This window comes from Phoxinus phoxinus (genome assembly GCF_949152265.1).
Source record: "Phoxinus phoxinus genome assembly, chromosome: 19".
In the NCBI taxonomy this organism is placed as follows: domain Eukaryota; kingdom Metazoa; phylum Chordata; class Actinopteri; order Cypriniformes; family Leuciscidae; genus Phoxinus; species Phoxinus phoxinus.
Genome location: NC_136894.1, coordinates 14,174,511 through 14,191,346, shown reverse-complemented (window position 1 = coordinate 14,191,346; position 16,836 = coordinate 14,174,511). Strand labels below are relative to the sequence as shown.

At 37.1% G+C, this 16,836-nt stretch overlaps 1 protein-coding gene across 2 annotated transcripts in view; it reads left to right on the top strand.

Moving 5' to 3' along the window:
• The first annotated feature begins 959 nt into the window (after positions 1-959).
• rnf19a (ring finger protein 19A, RBR E3 ubiquitin protein ligase) overlaps positions 960-16,836 on the top strand; it is a 36,189-nt gene continuing 20,312 nt past the window's right edge. For both annotated transcript variants that reach the window (XM_079591462.1, XM_079591461.1), the window contains exon 1: positions 960-1,125. In XM_079591462.1, the coding sequence (XP_079447588.1) occupies positions 1,095-1,125 (31 nt within the window). In that variant the 5' untranslated portion in view covers positions 960-1,094. The remainder of the gene's footprint in view (positions 1,126-16,836) is intronic.

Here is a 16,836-nt window from a genome sequence, read left to right as displayed (position 1 = left end):
ATTGAACACTGAGATGCAAATTGCCCTGTGATTGTTTTGTAAGATGCCATTGTTTGCATGAGTAACTGGGCGTGTGTGATGAGACATCTTCAGCTCTCTTAACACAAGGCACATCATTCCTTTATGTGTTTTTCTTTTGGAAAACATCACTGCAATACATAAAAGCTTACTTTATTCACAAAACTCTATACCATGTGCCCTGTCATTATTAACCATGCAGTAGCCTCCGACAAAAAAAAAAAAGGAATATTTTGTTTGGCTCTGGTTAACTTCATATGAGGAAAGTTTTGTGTTTAAACTCTCTATAATTAGACCCTTTGCTCCATATGGAAATAAGTTTTTGAGTGCTTTTGCCATTTAACTGTTTGACTTTTGACCACAATGATCCAAATTACCTGGGTTTCCAGGCATGTAATATTATTGGACACATGCAACCATTTATTTGACAGTATAAATAACCTTACCCTGGCAAAAAAGACTGCCTGGTACAGTGATAGTAATACCATGGAACTTTAAATAAAATTTGCACTTTTAAAGCTTTATATTAGATATAGGCTACCTCCAATGTATTTCAGAGAATATCAGGTATAAAAAAAATTAAAACACCATCTAAGACTGTTTGTATAAACTTAATAATATCATACTTTTAAAAAAGTATTTATGTTGTCTTTTCTGAAATAGGCATGTGAATACATTTGGTAGCCTATTCAAATTCGGTGAAAATGGTTACAATAAAAAAAAACTTATTTTCCTTATTTATAAACATAGAAATTAACACATTGGGTTAAAGAGTACAAACAAATACATTGAATTTGAGTCTGGGGAAATGGGGCTACGTAAACATTAAAAGAAGATTTGACTTAGGCTACGTTTTTCCAGTTGTTGCTTTGAGGAATACACATCGAGTCTCGCGAGATTTGAGTTTGAACTGATATGTGAGAAGAGAGCGAGACGGATGCCAGTGAGTCAGAGCGAGTGAGCGAGCGGAGGACGGGACACAGGACGGCCCGACTTCAGCCCTACAAAACAACTCCCTAAAGTAGCCTTCTTCTTACACCACACTCGGAGATTTTTGCCTTTATCTGTTACTTGGAATGAAATGCTTTTACGTGGATGACTTGAAAGGTGAGTCGCCTTTCTATATCATGGTATTAAAGGCTAGTTTGACGGTTTGGCTAACGGTCGTGTGTTCGCTTTCACAGTTTGCTCTCGCTGGCGAATGTGAAAGCGAACGTTTAACGTAAGTTACACTAAAATGATACATAGACGATTCTCACATTTGTACTATTACAACAAATAACCGCATATTTAATGTTGTACGCCCACTAGCTGGTGTACAGGGAAGTAAAATCGCTTTAAAGGGCCTGTGGTGAGTCCGACATTAGATGGACCTAACGTTACCGTAGGCATGTAAGTTAGCCAGCTATCGCATTGTCCATTTGTTTCTGTTTGTTCAGTTTAAATTCACACCTTTGTAACCAGGAAGTCAGTCCAAATGAAACATTTACCCAGCGTTATCGCCCCGGTTAAATGTCACTAAACCTTTGATCTGCATTATACAGTGAGATTGTTTTTCGACTCATTGTTAATGGCTTAACGTTAGTGTTTCATTTAGCAACAGATTGCACGCCTAATATTTATTTCAAGTTAACGTAACGTTACACCATATTGTAACTTAGTCATTTGCTCAGTGTATTTATTTAGCCTGTAGCTTTTACATATTGTACGTTGGATTGTTTTCATGTAATGGCTAACTTAACTTGCACGAACTAGTAACGTTAGGTACACTTCTGTAGAAATTGAGTGTGTTTTGCTGTAAACGAGAATCCAGATATGTTGATAAATTGCAGTCTTACGTCATCCAGTGTGTGTGTGTGTGTGTGTTCAAAGGCTGATTCGGTGTAAGGGTTGTTCCCCAAATTCCCCAGGAGAGTTTATTGTAGTAATAGTGAGAATGAGCTAATTGGTTTCTTGGATCATAGCTGTAGGATTCCCGCAACTGTTTTAGTTAAAACTGGTGTTAATCTCAGAACTATGGAAACTGGTGGTCGAGAGGTGTTGACCTGAGTCTGGTGTAAATGTTGATTCAGCATACACTTTGACGTATTATTCTAGGTCACTGTTAGAGGTGTCAGATAAAGATGTGTAAAAGTGTGTGTGTGAACATACTGTCGTGTCACAAACCCCCAAAAAATTAAGATCTCAAGAAGTTTGGTCTATTTTCATCATTTTGGCAGTGGGGAATTGGAGGATCGGCATTTGTTGTAAGTCCTGCATGGAAGCAGCTTATCTTCAATGTCTACCAATGGGGTCTGATTTTGATCTGAAACCGACAGGGAGACATACTGTAGCCTACCCCAGAGAAACAGGGCTGACCACAGACATTTGTCATAGTGGATCACATAGGCCTAGTGTTTTTGAAATTGATTATTATCTTGGCACAAAATAGACATTGGTCCTGAATCCTGATCAATTGAAATTAATTAATTTTCTTAAATATTTATAGGCCTATGTATGGAAGTATATATTTCATTTTATGTTTATTTATATATGTAATTATGTATTGAGTAGATTCTAATATCCAATGAGATAGTCTATCAGTTCTTGCTTTTGCTTGGAATCGAACCCATGACATTGCAAAAGCCATGCACTACTGTTTGAGCTACAGGGAAGGTTTACATATGTATAGACCTGCAATATACATGTGTGTTTGTGTATAAGTAATATTTATCAGAAAAATTCTGAATTATAAAGTCAGACTTAAAGCAACAAGTTTGATACTCATACCCTTTTTTTTTCCTGGGTCAAAAATTTTGAACAACAAAATTGCACGGAAAAAGGTCTGGCCTATTTTTTTGCATTTACACTTCAAGACTTAGGCCTAATGCACAGATAATTTGACGTTCAGTATCAAATTGTTTTGTTCTGTCCATTGCTATGGTTGGTTATCACTGTCTTATCAGATTCAATCATGCATTTTAATATGGTTGCCAATCCAGAAACTTTAAAATGTGTAGCCTAGTTAGCAGCATGAAAAATATATATTCTATACAGAAAGCGGGCAAAGATTGCTGCCATTATAATTACACTGAAGCTGTCAATTACAACGCAAGGTACACAAAGATGCACTCTTGCACTGAACCACTGGAGCGGTGTTGAGTGGATTCTGACTTGCTAAACGCATCCGATTGGCCATTGCATTCACGCGCTCAACAGGTCTATTATTGGCTACATTCCTCAATGCTGCAAAAAACATTGTAATGTAAATAGAAACCTTTGATGCTCTTCACAGAGCAGTTACCTAAACACTTACGGGAGCATTTTAAAGCAGCCGGCTATCAGCAGGTACTGGTACTGCGGTATCTTCACATTCAATTATCACATAAATCTTTGGCTGGACAAAAATATTTTTTTGGTGGCTGACAAAATATTTAATACAGGAAAAACCCTGATTATGCCTGTGTGTGTCATGCACAGCATTATTTTATTTACTTGCTCTGCCACCGGTTATTAGACCAGTTTTGGCTAGTTGGAAAACCACAAATGAGCAGAGGATCTGCTTGAGAAGCTTATGACGTTCTTTTGGAGAAAACCAGTCTGAGGTTGTGATCCGTGTGAGTTTATCTTGTTTACGAATTCCCCATGGTCTTGTTCTTGACCTTAATCAAAGTCTTGGACTTGTTTCTCTCTGCGTAGTGGGAGAACAATGGGCGCTTTATGCCTGAGCTGGAAGTGCCATGCAGTCAGGTGGCTTACTAAACACACCCCAAACTGAGCTAATAAGAGTTTGTGTATGTTGAAGGCCAGACATGCCTCAAAATGGCAAGGGATGTTGTAGTGGCCATTGTGTGCTAACACAGAGTTAAAATGTGACGGAAAACTTTTTCCTACAAGAATTAATGTTCTTGGTCTTTGCTGTAGAGACATGTTTTTGCCTGCCTTGGGTATGAATGTTTAAGCATTGGTTCTCATTTTATAATGTAGTTGATGAATTCTTTGTGTGCAGAGGTCAGGGCCTCATTATAGTGACCACAGCGTTTATGTGTGCACTCATAAGGCCCCCAATGCAATGGTTTCAAAGACCTCATTGGCAGTGATCCGTGCTGCAGCCACTTATCTAATGACTGGTCACTTTTTAATTTATCTTATGACTTACTTTCAAGCTGAGGATTCAATGTACCAGTATTCCATGTACCAGTATTCCAAATAGCACCAATTAAAGGGTCGTTCCCTTTAAGGATGATAACTGTAACGTCTTCTATTAGTTTTAATAATCGTTTTAAATCTACCTCCATGACGACACTAAGGAATGATATCATTGGAATCAATTTTTTTTAGAAAGTTTTTTTTTTCTAGCTGATGAATGTTAACATTGAAAGCCAATCAGAGTCCAAGTGGACCACACCAGTGGACGTGGTGTGTCCATCATTGCGATGGATATTAAAAAATCTAAAAATAATTGAAGCATGAGGTGAAGCTGAAGAGTGGATGAACGGCAATAAAATAAAGCCCATTCTATATGACGCATAGGGCTGAGCGATTTTCGAAAATAATCGAATTGCTATTTATTTATTTACCAATATTGGGATTTTAAAGCTGCAGTCCGTAGCTTTTCCTCTTTGTCGCCATCTCTGTTTGAAATCTGCAATTGCAGTTATACACGGAATTATCAACTTTACGTGAGTTGTGCCTCGGCATGGCACAGCGTGGATGAATCCAATGTTTTGAGGAGAATATACGGCTGTAGGCTATATTATATCACCACGCCGGTGTGGATACTGTCATTCAGAATCACAGATTCTACTTTTTTAAAGTGTGACCAACATAATAATTTTCACCGGAAAAGTAACATCCACTTTTGTTCTGACCAACAAAAAAATCGAACGATCGCTTATATCACATCAAACCGTGCAAATTACACTTTGTCAAATTGTTAATGTTAACAACAACAGCATTGCGTGACCACATGCATTTCATTAGCCTACTTAGTAACTGAATGAATTAAGAACAAGAGCGCTACTGTTACATAATTGAAGCGTTGAAATAGAGCTGGGCGATAAAACGATAACGATTATTATCGCGATATAATTTTTCTCGATAAAACGATATCAAGTGTTCGATAAATGTTCGATAATGTTTTTGCGCCAAAAGCGGAACGGCTCGGCTCAAAGTCCAAACGGCAGCGCGAGCGCGAGCTCACTCGAGCAGACGCGTTTACTCTGATCGGTCTCGGTCACTAGATCCAGTGAGAGCGCTTGAATTCAGCGAGGAACACAAATGTCTCAGTGATTTAAACCAGTTTAAAGGCAGATGAACAGCGCTGACGAACAGGAGAAGCACTGTGCGCAACGATACAGTCAGAAACTTCTCCGACTACACATTCCCATCATTTACCACGGATTTAACGTTACTGTAACGTTAGCCTAGTAATATTAACTGCACCGGCATGGAATGTGGGATATATATATATATTGAATTGTATAATACTATTAATATAGACAATGTATTAAAGGACTAATGGAATATAATTAGTTTTTAATCATGTATTTAGGCTACTGGTTTTCATAAATACCATAGAAACCATAAAGTTACATTTTATCTGTGGTTATCATGATCTAAATGCATGATGCTGGATGACCAATGGTTAATTTTAATAAAACTAAAGAATATTACATTTTACCAAATACAAATAATGTTGTTACTTTTTTTTAACAGATTTTACTGTTTTTGTTAATGAACATAAATTGTATAAAGTAAATCTGCATCCTAACTCAAGCTAATACTACTGAAATAAAGATATTTATTTTGTTAAGGAAAAATGTCAAATGTTTGAATGTTCTACCTCGGATTTGTGAATGTTCCCCTGTTTGGCAAGTGTTTGTCATGATATGTTCTGACAATAAAGAGTAGTTTAAAAACACAACGCTCTGGTTTCTACAGCTTTCACTTAGGAGTACAAATCTGTCTTTAAACTTGAAATAAATAAAGATTTGACATTTATCGATAATTATCGATATCGACTGATATAAAAAAAAATATCGTGATATTTTTTTTTGGCCATATCGCCCAGCCCTACGTTGAAATTGTCCAACTGAAAAAAAGCATTTTCTGCGTCCGTTTTGAACCCATTCAAAACAGTTTTCGCATGGGCCGGTTGCAGTCTCTTTTTTTCTGTAGCCACTCCGAAGTCTTTTGCACTTTACAACGGGTGAACCTTTTAACTTCTGTATTCAACAAAGACAATTAATAAATCATTGTATAGTATGACCAACACAACAGAATTTAACAAAGTCTTTCCTTTAGACCAGGCCTATATCAGGGTTTTTCCTGGGTCAAAAATGGTCGTCCACACACACACTGTAAAACCCACGTGATCTGTGAGCCCAATACTGACAATAAGTTAAAAATAAATGCAAAGAAACAGTTTGATTTATTTATTTTCATACTGCATGGACGCTTTCAAATCCAGTTTCGCTTTATTTCGCCGGTCTGGATGGCATGCTTCCCTATCGCTAACCAATCAGACCTCAGGTACCGCCCAAAATTCTGCAATAACCAATCCGAAAAATAGTCACGGCGATCATTGTTTTCATGATCGATTGTCGCTATTACATCAGAGTACTCGTGTACATCCCGACAACAGAGGTCCTTCATAATGCAGAGGGCAACTGCCTCTGCTGATAGTTAGCATTGGGCCTATAGAATGTTATACTAAATTGCTGAAGTGAAATTTAGTGCAGAGTTGTGATATTGTATTGTAGCATCTGTATCGGGATACATATCGCATTGTAACTTTGTTGCTGATACACAAGCCTTATTGTTATAGTTCGCTTTATATTATATTGTTATAATAGTTAGCTTTAGTGTTTCTTTTTAATTGTTTTATATTTGTCTAAATAGCGCTGTAATAGCATTTTATTTTGTTAGTTAAGTTTACTTGTCCCATGTGCCAATGTTTTCTGTACATAAAAAAGCTTTTCTGTGCTGCCCGCATTTCTGAAAGGGAGAATTTTTATCTACCGCTGTGGTGACTGCGTCTTGTGACAGTTTCCAGTAAATCCAGGGAGACACGTGTTTGTTAAAGGAAGCGTGTACATGGTGTCTGTGTAACTCCATTACTATGAATTTTAATCTGGCAAGGCTTTAGTATATGTACTACTGTAAACAGAATCTGTCCTTTTGAAAAGGACAATAAACATGAATCACCTGGCGTTCATGTAGGAGAACGAAACTGATATTGTTGATTTATGTATACTGAATTTTTCCACGTAAGCCACTTATGCATTTACGTCACTTTGCATGAAAGCTCAGCTGTAATTTCCTAAAAGCTTACAGATAAATCTTACCCGAACACTTTCACTTTCATAAGAGCGCTCTATATTCGGAGACGAGTGGAACATGATAGCGATGCGCCGTTAGGAAAGCCACATCAATGGAGTTATTTTGATGCAGAGGCATGACTGCTTTTTACTTTTTTCAATTTGTTTGTAATATTTAATTTTAAACTTCTGCATTCCTGCTCGCACAGCAGACATTGTGTACAGCAGCCGCTTATAGAAAGTCTCCGTTTAGCTCTCATCAATTGGAGCTAAATGTTACTGCTGAATGACCTGGGGAGGCCAGCTGAACTTGCAGCGTCTGGATCAGGTGGTGACGTCTTAATCTCCGTCCTTCATTCAGGATCTGAGAGGGAAGCTCCTTTTAGATTAGCCACTCTCAACCTACAGCAGTATTACTATCATTCAACAGAGTTTGTTAATCTGGCTGTGGCTGTGTATCATGATATTATGATGCCAATTTTGGGGAAGAAGCTTGAAATCTGTCGATTCCCAATCATAATTTCAGTTTGTAAGTTTCACTATAGTCAAGACATTGTTCTGATAGATTAATAAGTTAATAACAAGGTACTAAAAATACATTGCATCTATTTCTGCAGATAGTATCTTGATGCAGTCAGAGCCAGATTTATCGGGCACAAAAAGTTAGGTTCTTAGAGTAACAGTCTTGAAGGGATGGTTCACCCAAAAAGGAAAATTAGCCCATGATTTACTCGCCCTCAAGTCATCCGAGGTGTATGATAGGGATGGGCATTTTTCCAAAATATTGTTTTTGAATATTCTGGCTCATTTTTTTTATATTTGTTTATTTAAATAACGTTTCACGAGAGACAAAAAATTTTTTTTTACGTTTTTGTTCTGAATAAGCTTACAGTTAGGCAATATACACAGGCTTATGATATATCTTAAGGTTTTATTTTAAAGCATTAAACAATGTGTAAACAAAAAATATAAAGAAAAGCATTTAGGCTACGCAAACTGAAAAAACGCTAATAAAGCAGACTGCGCCAATTATCGGACAGAACGTACATACACTCGAGTCAGAATATGGTTATCGTGTTTGTGTTGTTTCACGTTCATGTTGAGGAAAAACAATAATATCCACATGTTCGGGTGAGAACACGTTGCGCTGACACAGACGTTGCAGAGATGCAAAGATAACCGTGTGCTGCTAAGCGAAGTTTCTAACACCACTTTGAATTTTTTTGTTCTTAAACCCGTCTCCCTCAACGAAACTTAAAGGAAGCATATGTCTCAATCATTTTGCTATCAGATAAGTTCTCTTTGATCACTCGGTGTACAGCTGCGCTTACCTGCAGTCGTGAATGCAGCGGTCTTTCCTCATTCGACTAGTGTTTGGATGTCATGTGATTTCTCATTGTGGTGGTGATATTTAGTTTCATTAATTCATTTGATTAAAAGTAATTCCATTTTGTAATATCATTTTCATATAAGTAATTCCGAATCCAAACTTCATGAGGCAGATGACAACATTATGAGATCAAATACTATCCACTTTGTTAAAACACGCTCCATAGCGCCACCCAGACAGTGCATTTTAATTATTTACGGCCAACAAAGCAACATAGTAAAATTTGAATAGCATTTTATTTTTTTAATAATTACAGATCGAAAAATAAAATATTCGTGCACACCCCTAGTTTATGACATTAATCTTTCAGACGAATACGAAGCGATGAGTTTGTGTTATAAAAAAATATGACAAAAATATCCATATTTAAAACTTTATAAATTAAAATAACTAGCTTCCGGTCAAACAAGCATACGGATTTCACTTAAGTCTAAAGCGCAACTTGTGCGAATAATGCGACGGTACTGCAGATATTTACGCTACAGCATGACGCACTTCGCTACTTCTGAAGTTGAGTAAGTTGCGCTTTAGTTATTAATAGTTTTACTGTTTACTACATTTTGTAATTATTAGTTGTTGTTTAGTGGCTGATAAATCTGAAGTCTCGCACATTGAAGTAGCTTACTTATGCATTGTGAAACAAGGTGGATATAACTGAATTGAAAATGTAGTAATGATTTTGTTTTGCTAAGTATTGGTTTTACTTGACAAACTAGCCAACTGAATGAATTGTACCTCCAAATGCCATTTTGAGTGAACTTTTTAGGAGGGCATTAGATGTTTCTTCAGTTTGTCTCATGAGCAGCTTGCGCAATAAAGTGTGGTGACATAAACGCTGACGTTTATCACAATACTCTAGTACTTGTTGGAAAAAGTAGCTTGTTACTGGAAAAGCTGTTTTACTAAAAAGTTTTACTGAAAAGTTAAGTTAGTTGGATCATTACTCCCCACCACAGCCAGACAAAGTATTGATGTTTAATTGTTTGCTGTTCTGTTCTGTATGTAAATGCACAGGATACTGAGCTATTTTAGTTTTATTATGTCTCTTGGCACAAGCACCGCCTGCTAGCCAGAGGTCATTTTGCCTTAGTAAATATTGTATAAGGGCCATTGAACACTGCTAGCTGTAGCTCTACCTGTACTTGTTAAGTGTCCTGTGTACGTTCTACCGTTAGATTGGAATGGAGACGGATTATACCAAACCTGAATAAGCCTTTAGCTGCTCAGCTGACAGCAGTTTAGAAAGCTCAGGGCTTTATTTGGTGTGTCATGGTTAATATCTGATCAAAGCTCTGTGTCCAGTATAAATATCAGTGTGATCATACAGGGTGAAACATGGTGAGTGATCAAGAAGTAACAGGCAGGCATTAGGAGTAGACCGAATGTACGTTGTCACGGTGAGGAAGTCTGTCCTCAGTGAAGAATGCTCGAGGAAATTGCTTTAATAAGCTCATTACAGAAATCCCACTGCATTCTGTATGCTTGCTTTTCCTGAGCTGCACACAGGATGCCAGCTTCTGAGAGATGTGTGTGTCCTGAAGCAGCTGGGACAGTGGCAAGCACTCTCCTGCTGGCATAATCAGCAATTGTGTTGATGAAGAAAAGCCTATTTGGTATCTTTGTGAACACACAAACCCAGAGCAGATGAACTTAGCCTCTCAAAATGCTTAGCTGCTGACATCATTTCCTCCCGGCCCTCAGCTGACTGGAAAAAAGAAGGGTAGGAGTAAAATGTTTTATACTGTGCTGGTGTCTCTGCCCTGGCTGTTGCTTTGACTGCTCTTTCTCAGTTGCTTTGAGTAGAGGGTAATTCTTAGGAACTTAACTGGTTTGCATGCTTACATGGAGTCAGACGTTACTGTAGTGGCCCTATAAATCTTAAAATGTCTCGCTTATGTGAGCCGCTCTTTATGATGCTGGCTGCTATTTTATATGAGCCAAATGGCTTCCTTGTGCAATGTTTCCCACAGGATTTTGTGAAACTGTGGTGGGTGGACCTCAGTCTCTATGATATGCGGAATAAAATGACCCTAAATTTCTTTTCCCCCAGGAAGAAAATGTTGTACACTTTAAAGTTAAGTTCATCTATCTTGTGCACTTTGAGAGTTAAAAATTAAGAGATCCAACCCATGTTCAGTGTGCAAATAGAACAAAGAAAAAGTATGTGCTTTGACTTGTATCTGGACTCAAACCTCTTTTCAGTTGTGACAGTGTCTGTACACTGCATAATAATAATACTACTAATAATAACGTTATAATATTATTCCTATGACTGTAAGAGCCATAAAACAAATGAGATTATGAAAGTTTCATTTATTTTTAGTTTTGTCTTCATTTCTATCCATTCAAGAGTTAAACCAATGAGCTTCCAAAGTTACCGGAAGTCATTAATTTTCAATGGAAGCTGGCTTCTCTCAGCTGCAAGGAGCGTCAAATCCATCGGCGCCGCGTTTTGAGCGACCAGAGCGTCAATCAGAAAGTTGAAAGTAGTTAAACTTTATGGTAATGAGCTGTGACGTGGTTCAGTGGCAAAACACCAGCAACCAATCGGAATATAGATGTCCTTTGCGCTGGCTGATTCCGGAGAAACATACGATGTAAACTTTCGTTCCTACCAAAACAAAATCTCAGAGTCCGACGTCTTCTCCGCAAAGACAATACAGCAGCACCAAACAAAACAACTTTGCGATGATCCATAATGATCCAGTGATACACATTTGAGGATGAGCGCAACTTTTATTGGAAATATTTACGAACCCTCGTTTTAAGCGGGAATTTAATTAATTTGCTCAAGGTAACCAATTTGACCAATTGCACTAGATGCAAATAATAATAATAGCTAATTATTATTATTTTTTCCGACCAAATGTGACCAAAATGGTTATAAAAATGCTGTCTTTATAAAAGGTTTATAGTGTTTATTGTTTATTGCTTGTTTTTTTCTGTTTACAGTTCATGTTGTGACTCTCCGCTGCTACGTCAGAGTACTTTTTGACAAGTGTCCTTGACAGGGCGGCCAGAGCTTCTTTGCAGCTCAAGTCGGCGGTGGTGTGTACGTACAGTTATCGCGCTTTCGATTTTAGTTTGTTTGACATCAATGGCGCAAAACACGACATTAAAGAGCTTTTATGTTATTATGAGAAGTCGCTACAGTCTAGTTAATCAATGGGAAGCACTGAAATCTATTTGTAGAGGTCAATGTTGATATTGTGGCGAGCAGACAGATAATTCAATCTATGGGAAACGCATATATGTGAGAAATGGAGTTGCAAATGGAATGGTACATTCAGCAGGTAGTGGGGAAGCGGTAGCCTATATTATGGATTATCGCTTTACTACTGACCTGTTTTTTTTTGGTCAGTTTTAATGCTTTCTTTTAGATTTAGCTAGAAATATAGTCTTTCGAAATTTGCTCTTCTCACGATCTTAATAAAAAACTAATAATTACACGAAAACTAATTATCGTGTAATTATCTTGTTTAACTTTTTGGGCTTGCTTTAGTGATGCACTGAAGAAACTGCTAATAAAATCGGTGTAACCCAATTCGGTTTTGGAGTGCTTAAAGCCCCGATATCCGCCAAATCTGTGACCATCACCCACTGTTGTATAGGGAACACAAGGCAAGTTAATGACTTCAATACCAAAACTACGTCTGGGAAATAATTGGGCACGAAATGTTATTTTGAGTTGAAATATTTTCTCACTCGCTTGAAATAAACGGGAAGCTTCCGCAAAGAAAAGTTTGCAGCAAGTGGCTTTGAGCCAAAGACGAGCAAACAAGTTAAAACAAGACTATTATTAAGAGTGCCATTTATGTGATAATAATATATAGATACATTGTACACTTATTACACCGATTCTTTTTTTTTTTTTTTTTTTTTTACCACATAATTACGGGTACATATTGAATTGAGATGTTGAGATGTTTTAAATCTTACCCCTTTATAAATTCATTTTGTACAGTGTAACGTTACAAAACAATCGTCCAGACAAGATGATCACAACAATATGATCAATCTCTGTAAACAATAAATCAACTCTGATTTCATTTTAAATACAATAAAAAACGGAGACGCAAGACGGCAAGTTGTATTTGAATAAAACGAGAGCGCGTCCGTTGTAATACATGGAAGTCCGTTTATAATACGTTGCCAGGACGGCGGTCATTATAAAAAAGGAAATGCCACAGAATAGAATCTTGCTTAAAAAAGTAAGCAACATAGAGCTGCTTGTTTTATTTGTTGTTTGTTGATTTTCAAATATAAAACTTGTTAATGTTGTCAGTGTGAGCATCAGTTCTATTTCAACACTTTCATCTCGTTTTAACAAAACCGTGATAATATTGATAATCACGATAATTTTGGTCACTATAATCGTGATATAAAATTTTCATACCGTCCCATCCCTAATTGAGTCAAAATATTTTATTAGCTTTTAAAAATGCAAAGAGTCCGCGGAGAGAGCAGTTGCTGGCTCTGGAAGTTAAAACTAGAACATTTAAGTGATCTAGTATAGTCATACCACTTAATACACAGCATTTCACTACATGAATAAATAGGCCTATGGGGATAATTGATATTGATTTGAGATGAAACGGTTTTATAATCATACCTGTTTGTAATCCAAATCAAGAGAGAGCGAGTCCACTATACTGGATGATTTATTTAAATAACTGTACACAAAATATTGATTTGAAATTAATATTAGTTTTAATATTTGATTAGTTCACCAAACACAACTTCCACGAAGAAAAAAACATTCCTAGCTACCATATAGCACTGCTAACTTCAGTAATGTGCATGTTATCTATTTTCAGTGGTTGTTATAGGGGAATAACATGCCGCTGGATGGTGCAATTGACCCTTCGCAGGGAGCTTGATTGACAGGTGATCTGACCAATCATACTTCATCCGCCATTTTGTCTGACAAAGCAGTCAGGAGAGTTAGTAGATTAACATGGGAGGATTTGATCTTGAGAAACGGAGTGTACTGACGCCTTTCCGCGGTTAAAACAGCATTCCCTCTGATGTTCATTCATGTTTATTTGATGCTATAAATTAACTAGAAAGAAGAGATGATTGGTTCACGAGCAGCTTTAACTGATGCTCTACAGCGATCTGTCAGACACATTAAAGAGCCACAAAACGGTATTTGTTTAAATTTCTTTTAAAAAATGACCAAATTTGAAAGGTGAGACTCAAAAGTAACCGAAAAGTGACCTGGTCTGTCCTCTCTGCTCCGCGATGTATTTTTCACTGCGTGAGAACATGGTGTGGTGTAAGAGCGGCATAGCTTGTCGGACATAGCGACAGTAACTAAGGGGGGCGGGGTCTTTGCGAACGGTCAATTGGCCAATCAGAATCAAGTATTTCCACAGAGCCGCGTAATATTAGTGCATTAACTAAGGTTAACTGAGACTTTATTGTAAAGGGTTACCTGTTATTTAGCCTAGAATTCTTTTGTGCTTTAATCTGTTTGAAACAGATTATTACTTTTAATCTGTTTAATGTATACATTTGTTTATTTAAATGTTTAGTTATTTTTGTTATAAGAAAAATTATTAAACCTGTTATAGTATTAAAAAAAACACTTTTTTGCAACTTATTGTGATCTTGTATGCCTTGACAAAAGCTTCAGCTTTGAAATTAGTTTGAAAATTTGGATACAGTTGTATGTCAGCCACCCATTTAGCGGCCTTTATGGCGGGTATAAACAGATTCTGAGTAGTTAAAGATTGTGGTTGTGCAAGTCCTGCGGGATTGTTTGTCTGTTGTCTCTGGGAGCACAGTGTTTGTGTTTACTATAAAAGCTTTTACACCCGGTAAATTACTTTCTGTGAAGCTCTTACAGATGTAGCCTAATTAACCCCTCCAGTGTTTACATGAACTCCACAAGACCCCTTTTGTAAACGAAGACCATCACTGGAACATCGCTACTTTTTCTTTTACTGTAACGTTGTAAAAAGTTTTCTTCATAAAAGCACCTGTACAAAAATATTAATAGCTAGCCTAATGCTTTTGATGTCTTTAATTGCCATTTCATCAATAGACATACCAGTGCCTGGGGTTCTAATATGTGAATTAATATTCCATAATGTAGTTTTATTGTAAAAGGGTTTTTGAAGGAACCAGATCTAAAAACAAGAAATGTATGTTTACAGTTGTTGCAGCCTTGGGGAAAATCAAGCAGGGGAAATTGTCCTTGATTGACTAGAAAAATTTTAGTAATGTATGATGTCTAAACCGCATGCCATACTGGTTAGACAATGTAGGTGTGTTGTGGGAATGTGTTCAACGGCTTCAGCAAATTTGCATTGCAGCAAATCAGTTTTTATTTCATTCTGTATTCTTTATTTTTTAGCAACTCAACCATCAAATGTTGAATAAAAGGAGCAAGATCTGTTTGCATATACCAGTCAGTGTTATCAGGACGAGACTAAACCCATTGAGCAGAACAGTGCAGATGTTATCTGTATTCGTTTTATGTTGGGAATATGATGCACCCTAAATGAGTGTAATGTGTATCTTCACTCTGGCTGTTAATGGTATCTTATCTTTCTTGAATGTTATCAGCTTGCCATGGCCTTTGTCTTAAGGGTTCATTCATACGTGTCTTTACGTGCATTTTGACAGGTCACAGAGTGGTATTAAATGTATTTTAGGTGCACACAGGGAATCAGCCTTGAATACATATAAATATATATTTGGCTTTTGCAAAAGTTTAATAATTTAAGTTTTCCTTTTCTTTCTTCAGTTGTTATTCAGGAACAATCATCGATCTTAGTTTCCTTGTATTACGTAAACGCACACAGAGCTCTTGGCATCTATTGTTAATGATGATCCCGAAAAACTTGCTCGGGTCAATTAACTGAATGTTGAGACTCATCGGCTGTCTGGATGTGAAATAAGGTTTAAGCCACCAGACATGTAGCCTATTGCAGTAAAGACTTCCTAAAGCAGCCTTTCAACATGATGAAAGTCAACAATTTCTTATTTCAAATATATCGTTGTGAATCGTTTTCCTCCAGTCCATTAAAGTAACGATATTGTTCTGTATAGATAAGAGCTTTAATAATTCAACTAATTTGATCACAGATGCGCATTTATCGGCTATTTGAAATTTCATTGAATGTGCCACTAACTTTCTGTTATGTAGTGGAATATTTTCAATATGCAGTGCACAGGCCCTAAGATAATAACCAAACACAGTATTAGCTAGCCCTTTCTCAAATGGCTCACTTCATGTGCTCTGTGAAGTGTTTTTTCTTCTTCTGCGATTTACCAACGAATTAAAATGTATTAGACCAAAGCACCTCTTGTCGAGGTGGCATTTAGCTGACTATTATGGGGCATCTAGTTTGTAGTACTTTTTGTTTGTTCAGAATGCTAAACTAAGCACAATGCAGAGCACAAACCTTCTCCAAAGCACAATGGGTTGTTGGCAATATTAGCAATTTGAGTGTGGATCTGCACATATCCGGGTACCTTAGAGATGCTCATTTTATGATTTGGGAAAAACTCTTCTAATTTCAAACACTATTTATGATGGATAGTATAGGATGCAACACATTTCACTGGAAATTTTGGAATATTCTTATAACAATTGTTGTTGTGGGAATGTGCATCACAGTTCCTATCAAATTGTAAGGTGGGACTCATCTGGCTATCTGCTTGCTTCAAGAAACTGAGCAAATACTCTAGTGTGTTTTGAATGGAGAGTGTGAAAAAAAAAAAAAGCTGGAAAGTGTGTGTTTGTATTTGCACAAGGAGGTTGAAGTATTTCTGGAATGGCTTAGAGGCAGCAGAGTCTTGGATTATAAGAGAGAAACAGCTGGTGCAGACTGCCAAAGAGAGTGTGTGGAAAACACCTTTTTTTTCCCTTTTTTTTGTGAGCCATTAAGTAAATGTCCTTTTATTCCTTTGACCTCTCAGCTCTCATGTGACCGACTGCAGCATTTTTGGGAAGCTCCGATGATTCATGTCAGTCGAGTGTCTCTTCCTCATTTGGTTTAAGAGTCTTTGTGCTAACTGCTAATCAATTGAGACTGATACTCTTCATCACTCACCTTGATTCATCATCACTAGTGTTGAGGTCTGAAATGTGAGCTCTCAGGACTCTTGAGGCAG